Source organism: Chiroxiphia lanceolata, chromosome 6, assembly GCF_009829145.1.
Source record: "Chiroxiphia lanceolata isolate bChiLan1 chromosome 6, bChiLan1.pri, whole genome shotgun sequence".
NCBI lineage: Eukaryota > Metazoa > Chordata > Aves > Passeriformes > Pipridae > Chiroxiphia > Chiroxiphia lanceolata.
In genome coordinates this window covers 1215522-1234823 of record NC_045642.1, presented here as the reverse complement: position 1 = coordinate 1234823, position 19302 = coordinate 1215522, and the positions used below count along the sequence as shown (strand labels likewise).

General features: G+C 49.1%; 3 protein-coding genes and 1 long non-coding RNA gene across 12 annotated transcripts in view; 1 reads left to right on the top strand and 3 right to left on the bottom strand.

The window, feature by feature from the left end:
• BUB1B (BUB1 mitotic checkpoint serine/threonine kinase B) overlaps positions 1 to 3081 on the bottom strand; it is a 28341-nt gene extending 25260 nt beyond the window's left edge. For 3 of the 9 annotated variants that reach the window (XR_004357577.1, XM_032690846.1, XM_032690854.1), the window contains exons 1-4: positions 2877 to 2969; positions 1169 to 1330; positions 761 to 820; positions 393 to 537 (exon numbers count right to left, since the gene is read on the bottom strand). Coding sequence is in view for 8 of the 9 variants with exons in the window: in XM_032690846.1 (XP_032546737.1) it covers positions 393 to 537; positions 761 to 820; positions 1169 to 1311 (348 nt within the window). In the remaining variant the exon portion in view is untranslated. The other 6 variants (XM_032690849.1, XM_032690853.1, XM_032690852.1 and 3 more) reach the window with 6 other exon arrangements.
• Positions 1 to 19302, bottom strand: part of LOC116787990 (deleted in malignant brain tumors 1 protein-like) — a 499349-nt gene that overhangs the window by 332992 nt on the left and 147055 nt on the right. The gene's annotated exons all lie outside the window — the stretch shown is intronic.
• LOC116788698 lies at positions 3039 to 4199 on the top strand. Its single transcript, XR_004357735.1, has 3 exons — positions 3039 to 3156; positions 3530 to 3596; positions 3994 to 4199. It is a non-coding gene; the product is annotated as an uncharacterized LOC116788698 (long non-coding RNA).
• CDHR5 (cadherin related family member 5) lies at positions 5520 to 18416 on the bottom strand. The gene is made up of 14 exons (XM_032690897.1): positions 18310 to 18416; positions 17943 to 18121; positions 17090 to 17140; positions 16767 to 16859; positions 16542 to 16640; positions 15407 to 15517; positions 14888 to 15064; positions 14452 to 14542; positions 13120 to 13217; positions 12589 to 12795; positions 11989 to 12105; positions 11381 to 11453; positions 9105 to 9265; positions 5520 to 8259 (listed from the first exon to the last, which is right to left on the bottom strand). The coding sequence occupies exons 1-14, from the start codon at positions 18386 to 18388 to the stop codon at positions 7675 to 7677; spliced, it is 2121 nt and encodes a 706-aa protein (XP_032546788.1). The 5' UTR covers positions 18389 to 18416; the 3' UTR covers positions 5520 to 7674.

Sequence of the window (19302 nt, the reverse complement as noted above, 5' to 3'; positions counted from 1 at the left end):
GTTTGGCTCAAATACAGGATGTGGATACAAGACAACAGAAGCTAAAATGACTGGTAGGGCAGATATAACACCTAAAAAATATCTTTAAATCACTTCCCTTTCTCTTTAAATTATTATTTGAGCTCTACTTAGTCAAACCAGCTTTTCCAAAACAAAACTTCTGGAGTTTGTAGCTGTCCAAAGATAACAACTCTAAAAAAGGTCTCAAGATCCCATCAAAAACAATAAGTGAAATTCAAAAGTAATATCTTTGCAGAGGGATACTTCTAATATTGCACCTGTTGTACAACATCCTTTGCCTCTGCTGTCACAAAAATCAGCTTAGCTTTGTGCAGATGACATGACAAGTCCCTGGGAAAAGTAGACCCAAGGGGGATTAAGAAAATACTCACAAACTTGAGCCAGAGATTAAGATAGCGAGGATCTTTGTAGTATTGCTGCTGCTCATTGAGGGCTTTCACTGCCCTTTCCAAAACTGCTGCAAGATTTCCATCTTTCCCACCCTGGGGGAAGGTCTGCTCTGTCCACTTGATGTACCTACAGATGGAAGATGTTCACAGGAAGTCAGTTCTGAATAAGTTTCTGTACAATCTAAGGGGATTTCGAAAAAAAATAGGCATAATATTGAAACACATTATTCAAAAACTAGTATAGAATTTAACTTGGAATGAGTTTCTAAATTAGAATGCTTTTCCCTTGCTTTTCCAAGGATATCTGACCTTTCTACTCTTTTTCTGAAAAAAAAAAAAGGGAAACTTACCGGTCCCACACATCCAGAGGGTCATCTCCTGAGTAAAATCGGATTTCTGATTCAAATTCTCTAAAAGATAAAATTACCCATCCAATAAGTACATGTGTATCACTGGAAATATTTTTTCCACGCTGTAAACTAAGACTTAACTATTAAAGTTAAAAGTACAACCAAATCTCCCTGGCTGTTTAAATGCTCCACTGCAAACCTGAAAGTTGCAGTCTGTACCACACAGCACCTACAGCGAGTAGCTCTAAACACCTGGAGTGTGACAGTAGCACACACATCAGCTACTAAACATCTTCTATGCCTTTTTTAACGCTTATGAGATTAGTACAGTTGAGTAAGACATAGAAAAATGAGGAGGAGGAGGAGGGAGGAATATAAGGGGAAAGGGGGTGTTATAACATCACCCACTGTTTTTTGAGCTGCACAGCGGTGTGGCTGGAGGAGTCCTGCTGAGCCAGCGCCTCCTGCAAGCTGGACATCACCCGCCCCTGCCTGAGGGGCTGCACGTTCTCCTTGCTCAGCTCCCACTCATCGCCGCACTCCTGGGACATGACCGCGGCTCCTTCGGTCCTGCGCTCACAACAACAACAACATCGTCACGTGTTTGCAGGATACAGACCTGAAACTTCGCAGGCCCGCCGTTCATCAGCCCATTCACGCCAAATTTACTGCGCAGTCCAAACACACCGTTTAGATGCCCAACTTTTAGAGGGACTTGGGGTTTTAACTCCCTTCCATGGGAATTACATGAAACGAAAGGCAACGTTAACAATGAAGAACCTCTGGCAGGCGACGTTTGCAGGGCAAGCCGCTCAGATGATGGCGTTTCCCTTCCCGGGGATTGCTCCCTTCCCTGCCCCGAGACTCACACCCTCCGGCCGGGGGGAGCCGGGGCGGGACCCGAGTTCGTTCGAGCCCCTGTGGCTCTTCACCTGTGAGTAGCGCGAGAGCAATAATTCTCCATTGTTCAGTGATTTTTTATCCGCCTTTACAACCTAAATTTCTATTAAGGTAGTTGCGGAATAAAGCAAGTTTCTGAATGCTTTAGTTAAATAAAGTAGTGGTAACATAAGTATCCAGTTTCCCCACAAGAGATGCCGAACAAAGGTGCTCTGTAACCGGCTCAAGTTCGAGCTCCAAACGACCACCAGAGACCACCGGGAAACCCCTCGGGCCGCCACGGCCCCGCGCTCCCCTCACGGCCGCCTCAGCCAGAATCAGCCCACGGCCAGATTTTTCCAAAACTCAGTCCTTTTAATATCTAAAGAGATGCACAGTTCTGGAAAAAAAAAAAAACCTGCTGCAAAATCCCTGCGCTACCAGATTAACTACAGCACTCTGCCGCAGAGCGCTGAGTGCGCATACAAGACCGGTCAGAGTAACAGCACTGATCTAATGTTTTGCTCAATTAGCCGGGGACCTTGAGCTCTGTCAAGTTCTTCCCCGCGAATATCCCGTTGTGGTCCGTAGCGGTATTTTTTCCCGACTTACTATCCCCAACAAGTAATTTACAAAGCAAAACAGATTCTGTGAATGAGAGTTCAGAACTGAGGTCTCAGCCCGCAGCTCCGCGCGCCCCTCAGGGCTCCGCGCGCACCTCTCGCCCCTCACGGCCTCGCGCGCCCCTCAGCCCCATGCACCCCTCATCCCTCACGGCTCCGCGCACCCCTCAGCCCCTCACGGCTCCGCGCACCTCTCACCTCTCACGGCTCCGCGCACCCCTCGGGGCCTCAGCCCGCATACCTCGAACCCTTCAGCCTCTCACGGCTCCGCGCACCTCTCGCCCCTCACAGCTCCCCGTACCCCTCAGCCTCTCGCAGCCCCGCGCACCTTTCCCCCCTCGCAGCCCCGCGCACCTCTCACCTCTCGCAGCCCCGCGCGCCCCTCAGCCCCTCACGGCTCCGCGCGCGCCCCTCAGCCCCGCGCGCCCCTCAGCCCCGCGCGCCCCTCAGCCCCGCGCGCCCCCCTCAGCCCCTCACAGCCCCTCACAGCCCCCACGCACCCCTCGGCGCCTCAGCCCGCGTACCTCACACTCCTCAGCCCCTCTCACAGTCGGCCCTCGGCCCTGCGCCCTCCTCACAGTCCCGGGCCCCTCTGTCCCCTGAGGCTCGCGTACCTTTCGGCTCCGCGCGCCCCTCACGCCCCTCACGCCCCTCCGCCTCGCGCAGTAACGGCAGCACCGCCTCAGCCCGCCCCGAAATTCAAACGTCCGCCTTCTCCCCATTGGCCGCTCCCGGCGCCCCCCTCACCTGATTGGTTCATTTCCGCAACGCCGCCGCGGGGCATCACGGGAGCTGTAGTTTTCCTTCAGGTGACTCCGTCAGGGAGACATAAATAGTTTTATAATTTATTCCCTCAGAATTAATCCTATTATTATGGCTTCCCATTGCCAGAGAGTGGGTTTAGATGGGATATTGGGAAGGAATTTCTCCCTGTGCGGGGGGCGAGGCCCCCTGCCCTGCCACAGGTTGTCCAGAGAAGCTGTGACTGCCCCAGTGAAATCAAATTTTTCCAGCCCTTATTTACGTGGTACAGGCAAAAACTCAGGTTTAACAACCTCACCGGGGGGGAGTGGGGAGGGGAAGCGCTTTAACAGCTCCCTACACTAGTTTCAAGTTGTTCTTCAGCATCACCTTGTGTTCCTGTAGGGAACTGAATGTGTTGGGACTGGTCGTTCACCTCTCTTTAAGTGAAAGTTGAGATCTTAATAAAATCCAACATCTTCAGGGTCTTAAAAATACTGATGTCTTGCTCCCTTCTGCATTCTAGATCTGCAAAAACTGAAATATGTGGCAGCTGCAAAAAAAATTTCCCTAGACTTGGACAGGAATATCCTGTGAGTAATATAGATTAGCTGCCTGCTATTACTGGAAAGGTGATCAAGAACAGAAATACTTGTCACAAAAAAATCTGACTACTTGATGAGTAAAAAGTGATTTTTTTTTTCTTCATAACTGACCTTAACTCCCAGACTCTGAAGCCGTTTGTGATACTCCCAGATGAGACAAACTTGGATCATGGTGTTGATGAGTGGTTTCTTCTTCACTACATAGGCAAAAAATTAATGACATACCTAAAAGGGATATATGGCCTTATATCTCCCTAAAAAATCTGTTACTTTTACACCTGAACAGTTAACACACTTATCCTACAATAAAATGCAGAATGTATGCATAAAGATATGTAAATCCCAGCATAACATCGAGTATAATGTGGTGTCTTAAATTTTTCAGCTCTTTCATTATGACTTATCCTGCAAGTGTTTATCTCAACTTACACAAAATCAAGGTGAAAACCAGAATTCCAACCTCAGTCCTTCATTACAGCAACCTCTCTGCAAAAGGAGCACAGGAATATGAGTTCTACCCAGGTATTACTATGGGGTCATTTCCTCGGCCTCAGCTGTTGCTTCAGTTCTAAATCTGTTCCTTTCAATGGCTGGTGGACTCTTGTGTTGTTATTGATTGGACAAAATATCTATTTATAAAAAGGGAAGGCCATATATTGCTTAAAGCCCATATGATGATCCTGTTTCTTTAAGTTTTCATTTACTGCTCAGGTCTGTTTTATTTTTAGGAGGACTTAGTAACCAACTAATGAAAAAATAAAAGGTACAAACCGGAATAAAATTGAATTGACTTCTTTTTTGAGGGAAAAAGAATCCATTTTGGAGCTAAGGTCACTCAATATCCAAGAAAAATCAGGTTAAAACAGGTCTTTTATGGCTGACTATTTATCATTTGGAAGCTGTTCTTTGAGAAGAAGGATAATCTCTCCGGATGAGGTGACTGAAGAGATCAGGGTTCATTATTGACTCAGATAAAAGGGAGATTGTTCTGCTCTCCCACACACAAAGAGAAAGCTCTCCAGTTCTCTTCCATCCCTTCAAAGCCAAACCAACAAGTGGCCCCCTGCACTCTGCCAGGTACCAAAAGCATTTTTCTCTTGGGGGCCAAAAAAGGCAAAAAGGTGCATTTGCTGTCAGTTGTGCCAATGAGACTTGATGAAATCCATGGGGTTATTCAGTTCTAAATGGGGACAGAATGTGAGCAGAAAGGAATTTTCAGACACCTGGTGATTTTTTGGTTTGTTTCTGTTACTTCCTGCAGGTAAAATGTCTGTATTTACTTGATTTTTTTCTAATTCAGGTTTAGAGTTTCCCCTGGCAGCTGAGAAGGGACGTGGCTACTTCTCCTTGTAGAGGCCAAAGAGAAGGTGAAATGGGCACTTCCCACGGGTGTTATTCCAGGAGAGGGTGCTCCAGGCTTGGGAAAGCCATGAGCATCCTCTTCCTTGGCAGATGTAAAATCCCAAACCCACACCTCCCACTGCCACACTGGAACTGCTGGTATTCACCTGCAGATTTGTTCACTGACTTTTTATAGCTCTGCCTTACGAACATTAAACAAATATCATTCTAAGCTGGTACAGAAATAAAAATCAGAGCTTGATTTGGGAGAGGGTTAAAAAGATTTCTTAAATCTATCTGTAGAGTTAAACTTCCAAAAGCATTTGAGTGTCTTTGGAGTGCAAGGATGAGCTTTTCAAGGTACTTAGGTGTTTATTTGCCATCAGAAAACACTTAAGCTGATCCAATTTTCTAAAAACATTTCTATTGGTACATTTTTCTTTCCCACGCAGATGTTTATAAATGGACATGATTGTTGTACAATAATGCAAAAAGTTTGTCAACATTCCCAGCCTCAGCAGACAAACAAATCCAAGCAGATGGAGGATAAACTCAGATGGACTTGAACTGAAAAGGTTACATTTTCTTCTTGTTCCTTTCACTTTTTTATTCTTTTTTTTCTTTCAGAAAGGCAGGAGTGAAGAACAAGATCTGGAGGCTTTAAGGCAATAGCTGGAGGAAGCTGAGCTCTGCCTGCTGCCAAGTTTTATTAGTTCTCCTCACAACAACCACCACCACTTCCACAGACACAGTATTTACCAAACATCGCCTCCCTGGAAATTAAACAAGCATAACCCTGAAAAACACCAAGCCCCGTGGCTGTGTGTACTGATGAGGATATGAGGAAAACAAAGCCTGGTTTGGTGGGACCAGTCTGATTCCAACAGCACAGGGAGCACCCCGGGGAGGGAAGGGGGAGCACTGGGAGCTGAGCACAGACTGCAGATCCAGGGAGCTCATCAATCACTGTGCCAGAAACCCAGAGAGACAGACAACAGTGTCCTGACAGACAGGAATGAGCACACACGGCACAGCCATGAGGGACACTCCAGCCTCTTCCACCCCTCACAGTTCTCCCAGGAGCAGCACCAGGGACAGCAGGCTGGGCTCACCCTCGCCCTCGCTGTGCCCAAGAGTAGTGGGCTGCCATCAGGAGCTGCTGGAGAGCTCTCCCAGGCCCGTGGGAAATGCTTACTGGAGACAACCCAGAGCAGCAGGAGGAGCCTTGTTTACATGGCAAACACAGGGCACACTCCCTGCTCTCCATTAGCAGCCAAACCACACTGGGCAAACAGCTTGGCTGCAGGAGAGATCAAAGCTTCCCACGTCTCCACCTGCAGCACAAGTGCAGCTCCTGAAGGCCACAGAGCCAGGGCAGCTCTCAGGAGAGCAGAACTGAGCACTGAACACTGGGACAGGGACATGGATGGGAATAAAGTATGGGCCCAGAGGATAAAAGCCTCCTTGCAAATCCTTTGTGCTCTGGAGTACCTGAGGATCCCAGCAGCCATCCTTTGGTTTCTCTCTCTCTCTCGGGTTTATCTGGAGTAATGGCAGCAAAGTGGAGATTGGTTTGTAGGGAAAAGGCAGGATTATTTATTGGTTTTGCTCCTCTAGCACGACACTTTGTTGCAATCCTGTGCTGTTGTGCTAAGCTGAGGAAATGAGACAAACACCAGAGACCCAAATTTCTCCTGCTGCATCCCTGCCTTGGACAGTCTCGAGTTTTTACTGGGAGTTAAACACTCCACAACCCATGTCTGCTCTGCAGTGAGCCCCAAAAAACCAGGAGCAGTATAAATTTTGTGCTGATGATCAGAGGATGCCAGTGGAGACCAGCCCAGCCTTTGGCTGCCAGCTGGGGGAAGAGATGGGTCGATGGGAGGTGCAAACCAGGACAGGAGCATCAAACACCTTCCTCCCCCTGCTGCCTGGAAACACAGTGCTGACTTGGCAGGGCCATAACTGAAGGCAATATCTCAGGAGCTCTTTTCCCTGACAGATAGGAGATAGACAGTTAAAATAGTGCACAATGAGCGGGTTTATGGCATAGAAAATTGATGACTAAGTCCTTCAGTAAAGAACAAGTGATTGGTGCTTGTTAACCAATGATAGAGGAAACACCAGCTCCTGAGTGTAGAACCTCCTGGCTGGTGGCAGGATGAGGACTGTGGTGGCACATTCCAGCTGCCTGTGCTGGAGCACAGAGCAGAGCCAGGCCCTGAAGTGAGCTCCTGGATACAGTCACATGAGCAACTGCAGGTTCAGGGGGACTTGCTGACACTAAACTGTAACACCCTGAAGGGAACAGCCAAGCACTCACTGCTGGCTTATTCACCCACCAAGGAGATGAACACTGGGCTGTGTAACCAAACTGGTCCCTCAGCTGGGCTAAGGTCAGACCTGGGCTGCCAGGTCAGTTCAGGTACAGCTCTGCTGTACATGCAGCCAGTTTGGGAAAGGTGACGTAAAGGAGCCCAGGAAAACAAGCAGGAAGTGGAATGAAACATGTTCTCCCCCTCGAATCTTAAGTGACATTCCAAGGTCTCACTAAAGAGGTAAATTAGCTGTAATCTCCTCTGGCCTTATTTGCTGCATTCAGACAGGCAGGGCAGGCAACCTCATCCTCTGCATTCCAGTTTGCTCCCTGAGCAGAAAGATGGACTTCATACCAGCAAAGCTGCTGAGATTCCCCCATTTTGAGGGGGATGTAGGCCCACTTCCATTATAATTCAGACTCTTCTCCTGTCACTGCATCCATATAAGACACATTGACTGTCTCCTCTGCAGCTGGGAGTGAGGAGCTCTCTGAGGCGAAGGACAGTCCCAGCCCTCTGTGCTGATCATCCAGGTGAGAATCTTCTTCCTCCTCCTCATTCTTCCGCAGATCTTGGTCACTGTCATCATCATCATCATCTGCTGCTGCATTGTTCTCAATCACTTCAACCCTCTCTCCAGCCTCTGGATCCACATCGGTCTTAAACCACACAGCTTTGTAGCCATCATCTCCCACGTGCCTGTCTGTCTTCAGGATGGACTTCACCTCTTTCTCCTGTCTGGTCTCTTCTTCCACTTCTTCCTCTTTCTCTCCCTGGTTGGAGATGGTGCTGGAGGCTGTAGAAGCCCTTGAGAGACTCTCAGTTTCCCCTGCATTGCGGGAGGGCAGGGGAGGTGCTGGCTGCTCCAGCACACCAGTCTCCGACCGGACGCTGCCATTTTCTGGTGTCTTATCCTGTGTGGTGCTCACGTCTGGGTATTCATATTCCTGGTAATATTCATTGTGGTGGCCCCCAGAGACTTCCTTGGAGAGCTACAGGAGAGACAGTGATTGTAGTGACAGGAAGACAAATGGGGGGTGGGAGGGAAGGGGTGGCTGAAGTGACTGAGCTCCTGCCCGGGTAAGTTCAGCTTGGTTTGCAGTTAGACCTATTTGAAGCCAGGGAAAGATACAGCTCCCTGGAACAGCTATTTTCTATTGACTCCATTTCTGGAGCTTTCTCAGATCAGTGTGGGCATGTTTTCCAGGAGGGCTGAGCACCAGCACTGTGCACTGATTTGTCCCCATCTGTTTGAGGTATTACTCTGGAGGGGGATTCACCTCACCCAGGGGGAAGGACTGTCGTTCTCCACCTGAGCCATGTGCTCTGCACTCATGTCTAGGCTCCTGGCAGTCCCATCCTAAGGCACAGACCAACATCTGGTCAGACAAATTACACCCTAAACTCCAAGGTGACCAGTCTGCCAGGGCCCTGAGAGGTCCAAAAGTAAATAGCTGAAGTGCAGACAAGTGTCTGAGCTCAGGCTTCTCAAATATGAAGGACTTTTCTCTCCTTTGACTATGGTGGGAGGATGAACTGTGGTTTAGAGACCACCTCTGATATGTGTCACATTCATCCCAGATTTTGTGCTCCCTGGAGCTGGGGTCCTCTCCTTACCATGTCTGCTCATCATCTACCACACAGCTCCAGCCTAGGGGGCAGAAAAGAACAGCAGCAAACACCACCAAAGCAATGTTACCTGTGCAAACATTGTCTTGGGAGTGATTTACCACCTTCACACAAACGTGTGCTATTTGGGCAGCCCACCCATACTTCAAAACTTCCTCAGATGCCACTTTCTAACTCTCAGAAATTCAGGTACAAACAAGGCACTTACCTTCTTCTTCAGCAGGTGTTTGACAGGTTTTCCATACCATTTACTGGATTTCCATACCAGCACTCCAAGGAAGATCAAGACAATTAAGAGCAGTGCTGCTAAGGTGCCCCCTAGGATAGCCATGTCCTGAGCAGAGTACATCTTATCAGAGGAGGTTTCATCTGTGAGGCAAACAAACCAGTGTTACAGAGCCCAAACTGGCAGCCAGCGTGTTTAACACAACCCTTCGTTGTGGGAGAAGCTCCAGCCAAGTTTGGAAGGGCAGGGGAGCATCCTGTGCTGCAGAATGTGACAGTGATATATCTGATATCACAGAATACCATTTTTTTTCTGTCCTAAAAGCAGAGGTGGTTTTGTTTTTATTACATAGAATATTGTAATTTCCAATAAATTACATGAAGTGGAAATAGTAGCCCTTCACAGGACAATGACTTTTACCTGGTGATTTAACTAAATCAATATATAACTGACTGTATTAGGCAAGCAGATGCTACATGGAGCAAATTTATGCAGGTCTTTGACTTTCCCACTTCACCATCTTACACCAGAATGCAAAAATGAGGTTTCTTTGTACATATGTGTGTGAAAATGCAAAGCTTCCTTTAATCCAGAACATCCCCTCTGATAGTGATGAGCATGTTAAAATAAATAGAAAAGCATAATAGGAAAAGCAGTAGGAAGTGCCTAGGACAGGAACCCCTTTCCTGCCCTTTTGTAGCTGTAGCAATATTCCCCAGCCTGCCCAGGGGCAGCTGCTGCTTCCAGCCCCTGGCCAGTGTAAGGTATTTGTACAGAGATCAACAGCATAGTGGAAAGACAGAAACATTCTCAGCTTGGCTTGGTGGTGGGATTCTTTAAGTTTTCCAGCTTCATTTTGTAGTGTAAATGACTCTCATTAATGATTAATGGTTAATGAAACACGGTTTTGTTCTCCTCCTGATTGTTGGTGGTAATGGACCCCTCCCTGGGTTTATCATTAACACTCTGGGGAGGGCTTAGGACCTCGGTGACTTTTTGCTGCTTACTCATGTCTCCTGGGGAACCACAGCCCAGAGTGCGTCCCAGAGCTGTGAAGCTCCTCCTGTGCCCCTGTGCAGCCTGCTCAGCTGGCCCTGCCTCACCTGGAGGGTCTGGCCAGGCCAAAGGGAACCTCAGACCTGTTTGGGCCATCCCTGCGTTCTGGCCATGGCACAGAATTCCTCTCAGAGGCTCCGAGCCATTCCCTGTCATTTCAATGTATCTTTTTGCATATTCAGCAGCTCCATTCCTTTGTGTGGTTTAAGAAGAGAGGGCAACATTTCAAAGTTGCCCAGAAGTGGTGGTACATGCTTGGAGCATTTCCAGCTCTGTACTGACACCTGAATAAGCTCTCTGCTGAGCTGGACTGTGCCCTTACATTGGGGTCAGGTGGTTTGTGGCTGTGAAGTGACTCTGCCTTTAGGGAATCCAAATTTACACCCAGGAGCCCACTTTTTTTCCTCACCCCACGATGGTGGTGATGAGAGGGTGAAGTGATGGAACATCAATCACACATCACTGTATAGAAACCAGTGGAGTCTGGGCATTGTGTGCCTATCCTGATGTGAAAATGCATGATATTGGTTCACCTTAATGCAAAGTATAAGCTTCATAAACTTTGAACCTAATAAATTTATCAGACCTATTTAAGAGTCACTTCTCAGAAGTATGGAAGTGTGAGCTATTTTTACATCAACACAGTTAAACAGTAGCTGGAGGGTTACGTATGAAGCCTCATGTCTATCTTATTACTCATGGGTTATTTCTTCTGGTTAGACCATAAAGTCTTGGGGTAAAAGAACCTGACCTGAATAGAAAATGCCTTGGCTCACGGGCAAGCCTGGCTTTGGGGAGTGCCAACTGCCCTCTGCTGGGCCTAAGACAGGCAAGAACGTTGCAGTTTTCTCTGTGTTTGGCTAAAAAGGAGCAGGGAGGTACCAAGGTCTCAGGGCAACCCTCCCCTGCCATGATAGGACATCCTGGGTTATTTCCCAGCATGAATCAGCCCCAGATTTAGCTTTGCAATAACAAGAAAAGGCACCTCAATACACAGTACCACTTAAGGTCTCAGGAGGCTGTTTGAGGTGTGTAAGGATGTTGTTGGAGTGTTTTCTCTGTTAAAGCCCCTGCAAGTATGGGGTTGGCCCCAGCCCAGGCCCACAGACTGAGCAGGTGACTCTCATGGCCAGTTTGCCCAGAGAAGCAGAAAAGACCCCCCAGTCATCTCCACAGAGCAGAAACCAGAGCCCCCAGCCTACCTGTGGCTGGCAGGACCTCCACCTCAATTACAGTGCTTGCCTCCTGCAGGCTCAACACATCTCTTCCAACAGCCTATGGGAACATGAGAAAGAGAGGCTTAGGGACTTCCAAATCTCCAGCTCACCCTCCAGGTCTGGGGGTGAGCCCTCTGAGGACAAAGTAGCCTGTCCATCTCCTGACCACAGCCCTGCACAGGGGCTGGACAGCCTGGTCACAGAGGAAGAAGAGCTCTGAAGATTCCCTGTGCTGGGAGTGGATGACCCGACTCAGGTCTGTGCTTTGTGCAGAGTTCCCAGCACGGTGCAGTGCACAGGTACTGAGGTGATGTGGGGCAGGAGCAGCGTGTGTTGGCAACCCTTCCGTGCCCTGCCTGTGTAGCTACAGCAACGCTGTGGTCAGGCTGGCTCAGGCAGCTCCACAGGGCGTGGCACTGTGCCAGCAAGCCTGAGGGACCCCATTGGAGCTGGCAGGCAGATGGACAAAGGGAACAGGCAGCTTCTTTCAAAGCCTAAAGTTATTAACTGCTCCCTTTGACCCCAGCAAACAAAGCACTGGAATTCCCCCTCTTTGCACAAGCCTGGCAAAATAAAGAAGAAAGCTGCCCTACCTCGATGGACACAGTTCCTGGGGACTGCAGCACCACGTTGGTCAGGATGAGTCCGTCTCTGGTTGCGATGAAATCGGTGCTGTTTTTGATGTAGTACTCAATGTTTGGGTTGAATTTCTGAAAAGCCAGAGAGTGACACTCAAACCACACTCTGCTCCACCTGCACCTTCCTAACAACCCCTTGGCAGCACTTGTCCAAGACACCTGAGGTACAAGCAGGTGTGTGGTGCAAAAAAGTAATCTGCACTGAGCAGCTGAGAAAGGCTGAACTCACTTGTGTTCACCCTGGTGCTCAGAGCATCACAAACACCTCGAAAAAATTCCCAAGTCTTACCCAGCTTCTACTGGTAACTTTACTATTTGCCCAAGCAAAATACATCTATGCAAGAGACCCATATGGGACTGGCTTTGGAAGAGGGGGGGTCTAGCAGCTTTTCCTCATTACATCACACCATAAGTGGTACTGATCTATGTGGAATTTCCAAGGAAATATAATGTGGAATACTAGAGGAAAACATGTGTTTGCCTCTCCCCACCTCCCCTTCCTCCTGTTTCCTGATCCTGCTTTGAGCCCAGCACGGTGCATTTCCAGTCTCTTACATCAGGGAAGTCCTCGTCGGCTGCCGTGATCGTGAGGGGGGTGGAAGGATCTCCAGCCTGGAAGACAAAGCTCCTCGGGGCCAGTCCAACCACCACGGTGCCGCTGTAGAGCTCCCTCTCGAAGTGTGGGGGATAAAGGCTCTTGTTGATGACCTTTATCTCTACGGTGGCCACGGAGTTTTTCCGGACGTTGTTGGCCTGGGTGGCCTGGGGAGGAAAAGAGACAGATGCCAGGGAGATGCTTCCCCTGCTTGTGAGGAGACATGAAAAGACAGGCCTGATGCAATCCCAGCTCAGCAGGATGTCCCCATTCCGTGACTTTGCTGTCACCACCCATGAGGGAGAAGTCTCTTAACTGCTGCAAGGGCTTTGCATGTGGGTTGGTGCAAGACATGGGTCAGATACTGGGCCCTTCCAAAAGAAAGGGAGGAACTGAATTATTCTGAACATCACTGACTCCTGTCACATCCTGGCTGCTGCTTCCTAGAAATCCAGCTGTGCTGGGTGACTATCTGCAATGGCATCACTTACCATGACTTGCAAGAGGAAGGAGTCTGGGGAAGTCACTATTTTGTTCATAGTTAGATTCCCCGTGTCTGCATCCACTGAGAATACTTCATCTGTGTTCCCTGGGGAAAATGGAAGGGCCATTCAATCATCAAATTCCTTCATAAAGTGACCTGGAGCTCACAGACTCATTCTTTTACATCTTCATGACAACATCCCCAGGACAAAGTGCTGTTTTCCCTGCCTGCCTGGCTGCTCCAAGGGTGGGAGTGCTGTCCGAGGACTCAGAGACACAACACACATGTGTGAACCCAATTAAATGAGGTAGGACAGCAAAGCTTTGCATTTCCAGTGCCTGGGCCCAGATATTGCCAGTTTAAATTCTGATAAATGCCCAGAGTCTCTGGGGCAATTTGAGGACTGGAAGTCTCTATCCAGTTCCCATTCTGTTCTGGGAATGCTTATTTTTCTCTACTGGCTACAAAGGGAGTCTAGACACAAACCTTGTATTGATGCAGGGGGAGAAATCAGATTTCTACATGTGTGTGAATCATAAAAGTACCTGTGTCGGATATGTGTTAAAATATAAGCAGAATTTTTAGTTCTCTTCCTCACTCCAAGACACTGTGGGCTCTGTTTAGACAACGAGCCCCAGGCTGGGGCTCCCTGTTGCCTGTGGGGTGGGGAGGCCACATGCATCCAAAATGCCAGTGGAATTTAAGGTTCTTTGATGTATTGTTGTCAGGAGGATATGAGGCACAGCTAAAGGGAGAGGAACACTCCACCTGGCCAACAGCTTCTACCTTTGCCTTGATAACTATGCAGAACCCCACTACTGCTAAAATAAAATAAAAAAATACATCCTTTAACTGACTTAAAGGGCCCAATCAATGATTGGCAATCAGTTGACTGTATTCAAGTGATCTTCTTGAAATCAAGGCTAAAACAGGGCAGATGAGGCAGTGGCAATGTGCTGGGGAATAAAAACACAATTCTTGGCACTGCACGAAAATTATGCTGCTAAAGTGAGAATCTTAGGTTCAGCTTAAAGACTGAATGAAAGTGGCATGACCAGACTGGCAAAATCATGTGTAAAAACTTAAAGATAAGACATGTCTCACCTCCCATAAACCCCAATTTCATTGAGATTGGATTGTGGTACTGTAATTCTCTTTTTCTTCCTCTCTGTACAGACTATTTCTTCTACTTAATCCACAGTGTTCTGTGGATCTCACAGTGTTTCTGTGGCACAAACGGGGGCTCTCATGGTGCCATGGGGGTACCTGCTCTTGGTACTGCAGGGGACTTGAGCAGTGCTCTTTTGGGGAAGGTGGCAATGTGACAATGTCCACTCACCCCCAACGATGCTGTACACGATCTTCTCGTTTATGGTGTAGTCAGGATCAACTGCATAGATGGGTCCTGGTCTCAGGGTCAGTGGCTCCACCTGCAATGAGAAGGCACAGCCTCACATGCCACAAACCAGCACTAAATCAGCAGTTGGGGCTCTCTCCCATCCCAGTGTGGCTCCGGTGGCTCTGTGAGGGCAGAATGGGGTTTATGACTGCCAGATGGCTGGCACAGGGTGGAGGGGAGCCAGCCTTGGGAGTGGAGTGCTGCAGGAGCAGCAGTGCTGCCTGGGGTGGGGAATTCCACCTTCCGGGGTCACAAAGGCTCCCTGTCCTGCTGAACCATCTGCTCTGTAACTGGAGACCAGCAGGAGCTCATGGAAGTTACCAGGCACTTCCCACTGGGAACAGCATCAGGGCCCTGTTTGGTGGCTCCTGCTCACCGCCAGCTCGGAGATGTTGACGATCCCAGAGTAGGGGCTGCTGATGCAGACACTGGTGTCGTTGTAGAGGAGGGCACAGGGCAGGAACCAGGGTGCTCTGGTGTCTGCCTGGGTGATCAGGAGGGTTATCGTTGCAGTAGCTGTTCTGGTGACGTCGGTGCTGCCCACGGGCCTGTCCTGGAGCCAAAGGCAAAGCACACTCATGAGACGTCAGTTTTATTGCCAAAAGAAGGGCCCACCTGCCACAAGCAGTGGCCCAGGGTCCTTTAGCCCTTGTCACTCCACTCTGTATAAGGCTTAGCAATTTATGTGAGATTGGCTAAAGCAGTGGGTTGTCTGCTTCTGCTGGCAAAGGTGGGCTGACTGCAAGTCTGTCCCTGTAATTGTGGAGGGTGAAAGGCTGCTCCAAGCCCACCACCCACCCTCCCTCTGCCACCCCAGAGATCTCCCATCCAAACTCACCCTTCAGGTAAAAGACACCGGGCTAACAAAGCATTCTGTTCCTCCCCAGGGACTTACCCTTGCATACAACAGCAACCTTGTTGATTGAAATTTATCATAGTCCAGTGCTTTTTGTAAATAAATTTCAGGGTTATTAACTCCTTTTATGGCAAAATAACCGTCTGTGCCCTGGCAAGAAAAAAGGAAAAATGCTATAGCAGACTCAGTCACAGACATGTTTCAAATCCTGCTCATTGCTGTGTTTGTCATCTCAATTGTACCTTTAATCCTGGGGAACTGGTTGGGGGGGCAGTATGGGAATGCTGGATCTATTCAATCTTTGGTACTGCACACTGGAGTTGCCTGGCTTGTCAAAAGGTGTGTTCCTCCTCCTGGATGAAATCTCTTACCTCATTTATTTCCTACACTCAACAGGTTGCCAACAAGCCTTCATTTTTGGTCTGGACTTTGGAAGACACTGTAAAGCCAAACTGAAGTAACGTACGTTGCAATTTACTCTGTAGCCTTCTGCATTTGCTTTGGCCCTCCTTTAATCTTATGCCTTGTCTACAGTTCCTTTGAGTTTCTCAATCCTCTCAATTTACACCAATGTGAATGCAAAGTCTGCTCCCAGAGCTGAAATGCAGAAACTGGTGGTTTCTGTTCCCAGCCCCTAAAACCCCTGGGGTAATGGAGGTAACGGATGCGAGTGTCAGGCACTGTCTGCTCCCTCCACAATGCTTTTCAAAAGTACAAACATACATTTGGGGTTTCTCTTGAATTTGCTTTTATTTTTAGTTTCTAGCCAGCCCTTGCGCTCCAGGCTGGTATCAGGGACTGTGTGCACAACCCATTTCCTCTGCTGCCTTTGGCAAACAGGGCAAGGACTCCATTTCCCATCTGACTCAGTGCAATTCTGAGCTCCCTGAGGTACAAAGGTCTCCTGATATGTTTACAGATCATCCCAACAAGACTTCCCTGAGTTTTATGGCTCTGAATATCCCAGATGAAAGTTTAATCTGCACAGTGCAATAAAAGGGTGAGCACTGAGAGAATTCAATACCTACAGCATTGATAGCTCTGTTCTGTTAACCAAATAAATATTTGGGGTTTGTAAAAGATGAGAGCTAAATGCAGTGACTTCTACCTGAGAACTGGGGCTCTTCTGAATCCAGCTTCTCCAGAGCTACTGTTTCTGCCCAGAGATGCTCACCTGCACTGTGGCTGTGAGTTCATAGTAGATGATGTCCAGGTCAGCATCAGTAGCGGTTAAATCTTCACGGGCTACAATGGTTGCATTCACTTCTGTATCCTGAAAAAACACATTGCTGGCATTATTCTCTGTGTGAAATGGGCTGAAGCCTCTCCCTGCTGACCCTTCCTCAGTCCCACAGCACTGAGTGACCCAGTGCCCTCTTCCATTCCAAGACACACTCACCTCTCGGACAGACCTGGTGAGATTCGGCTGCTGAAACTGCGGATCGTTGTCGTTCTCGTTGAGAATGGTGACAATGATTTCCAAAGAATCGCTCTGCAGAACGGGCAAAGGGAGAGCATCAGAGCCAGAAAAAGGCTGTTGGGGCTGCTCCTGGTTTGCAGTGTGACCAGAGGGGATGGTGCAAGGAGCAGAGCTGGGTGGGGGCTGGATGGGGCTGGGAGCGTAGTGTGTGTGCCCACAGGGAGAAGGACATCTCCCCATGCCTGTGTGGGAAGAGCAGAGGGAAGCACATGCTGGGTGCAGTCCCTCATCCTGGGGCTCACCTGGCCAGTAGAGTCCTCACAGTTCAGGTACACCACCAGCAGGGGGTCTTCCTGCAGGAAACACAAACCCACCACTGCAGAAACAGCACATGTGCAAACTCCTTCAGAGCAAACGACCCAAATTTACGCCTTGCTGAACCAGAAATGCTGATGGGCTTTATCTTGTTTTCAGGTGTACCTAACTTTTCTTTTCTTTCCTTTGTGCTGGGATCTTGGGATGGAGTCAAACCAGCCCAACCTTTCAGCCTCTCTCCCTGCATCTCCTGTAAGATGCTGACAGAGCTAACCTGTCATTTTCTCCCACTTCAGGTGAATTCAAACAGAGATTTCTTTTTAAATTGAATGAATCAGAAATGTTCCATGTGGCAAGTACAGGGTCACCTGCAGGGTGTTAACTCTGACTGCTGCTCTTGACTCAAATAAATGTGGGGTTTTACATTGAAAGGAAACTTAAGGATGCTTGTGGCTGTACACAGAGCACTCCAGGGAGGTAAAAGAATGTAGCAACCTAAATGAACAGTGACCTTTTATGCTGCCTTTCAGCTTCACACAAGGTCATAGAATCACAGAATGGTTTGGGTTGGAAAGGACCTTAAAGCACCTTCCATTATCCCAGGTGGCTCCAATCCCTGTCCAACCTGGCCTTGGACACTTGCAGGGATGGGGCAGCCACAGCTTCTCTGAGCAACCTGTACCAGGGCCTCCCCACCCTCACAGGGGAAAACTTCCCAATATCCCATCTAACCCTGTCCTCTGGCAGTGTGAAGCCATTCCCCCTCATCCTGTCACTCCAGGCCCTTGTCCAAAGCCCCTCTCCACCCTTCCTGTCCGTCCCTTCAAGACACTGACTCACCTCATAGTCCACCACCTTTGTGAGCAGCAGCTTATCCCCCTGGATGGTGAAGAAGCTGCCGTCGGGGAACCGGGGGTCGATGCTGACGGTGAAGCCTGTCTCCACATGGATGGTGGTCACCTCGTAGTTAACAGGGTTGTTTTCAGGAACTTTCGGATTGCTGTTACTGACAGAACACCCTGGAAAGGGACACACACATGAGATGGGAAGCTGCCTGGGGATTCCCACTGGGAAGGAGTCGGTGAGAGCCAAGACCTCTCTGGTCCCCCTGGGGTGAAGTCGCTGAGCGAAGCAGCCACCTCCCAGCCATATCCCACCGCTGCCTGGGGACACTCCCAGGGCCCACGGACCTCCTGCAGGAGCTTACCTTGCTGCTGTGCTGAAACCCATGTCATGAGAGGCAGCAGGACAAGCACAGGTGTGAGGAGCCAGCGAGAAACAGCCATGGGGAGCTGCCAGTCGCTGAAGAATCCCTGTCCCCAGCTAAGCTGATCTGCTCTCCCCGTTTCTCCCGGTGCCGTCTCCTGCGCTCACGGCTTTGTGACGGCAGAAACAGCGACTGGACTGGATTGCTGAGCTTCAACCTTTGCCTCCTTGCCTCATTGGGTGAGTTGTTGAAAGATTTACCAGTCATGGAACATGATGACACGTACATTCCTATTTCTTCTTTTTTCCCTGGGTCTCTCCTATCCTGAACTCTTCGTGGCAACAAGAATGTATTTGAAGCATTTCAGAACTCAGGGCCAAGCCTTCTCCCCTGAGATGAGCATGAAGGACAAGGGCTGGCACTTGGGAAGCTGCCTGTATTCTCCAGGCACTCCCAGTGGGAAGGTTTCTGATGTGCCAGAGATGGGGTCTGTATCCCACAAAGTGAGCAGAGTAGATCCCGACAGGGACGAGGCTCTGCAGCCCAGGAATTGCCCAGCAACTTTGTAGGGAAAACACACCTCCTTCTACCAGTGGCCAGCAGTGGCTCCTTGTAGGGCTGCCTCCAAAAATCCCTTTCCAGGGGACCTCTGCTCTCACTGATTCTTTTAAATTCCCAGCTGATTTCAGAAGGCTGTCATCTGCTGCACCTCAGCCGAGTGGCTGTTAGTGGCTCAATGGAATCCAGGCTGTCAACACTCCTTCCAAAAGTATTCCAAGAGGAATCTTTCCTAGCAGAGACTTCCTATGGACCAAAATAAACAACTGCCGAGGTTTGTTCAGCCCCTCAGTAAGGGAATGGTGCTTAGGTGAGCACTGGAGTGGGAAGGGCTCCTTTGCAGGTGTCAGGTACATTATAGATGGTGAAAAGTGCTCAGGATGGGCTGAGCAGGGCTGTACTCGGCACAGGACTGCAGCTGAAGATCCTTATTTT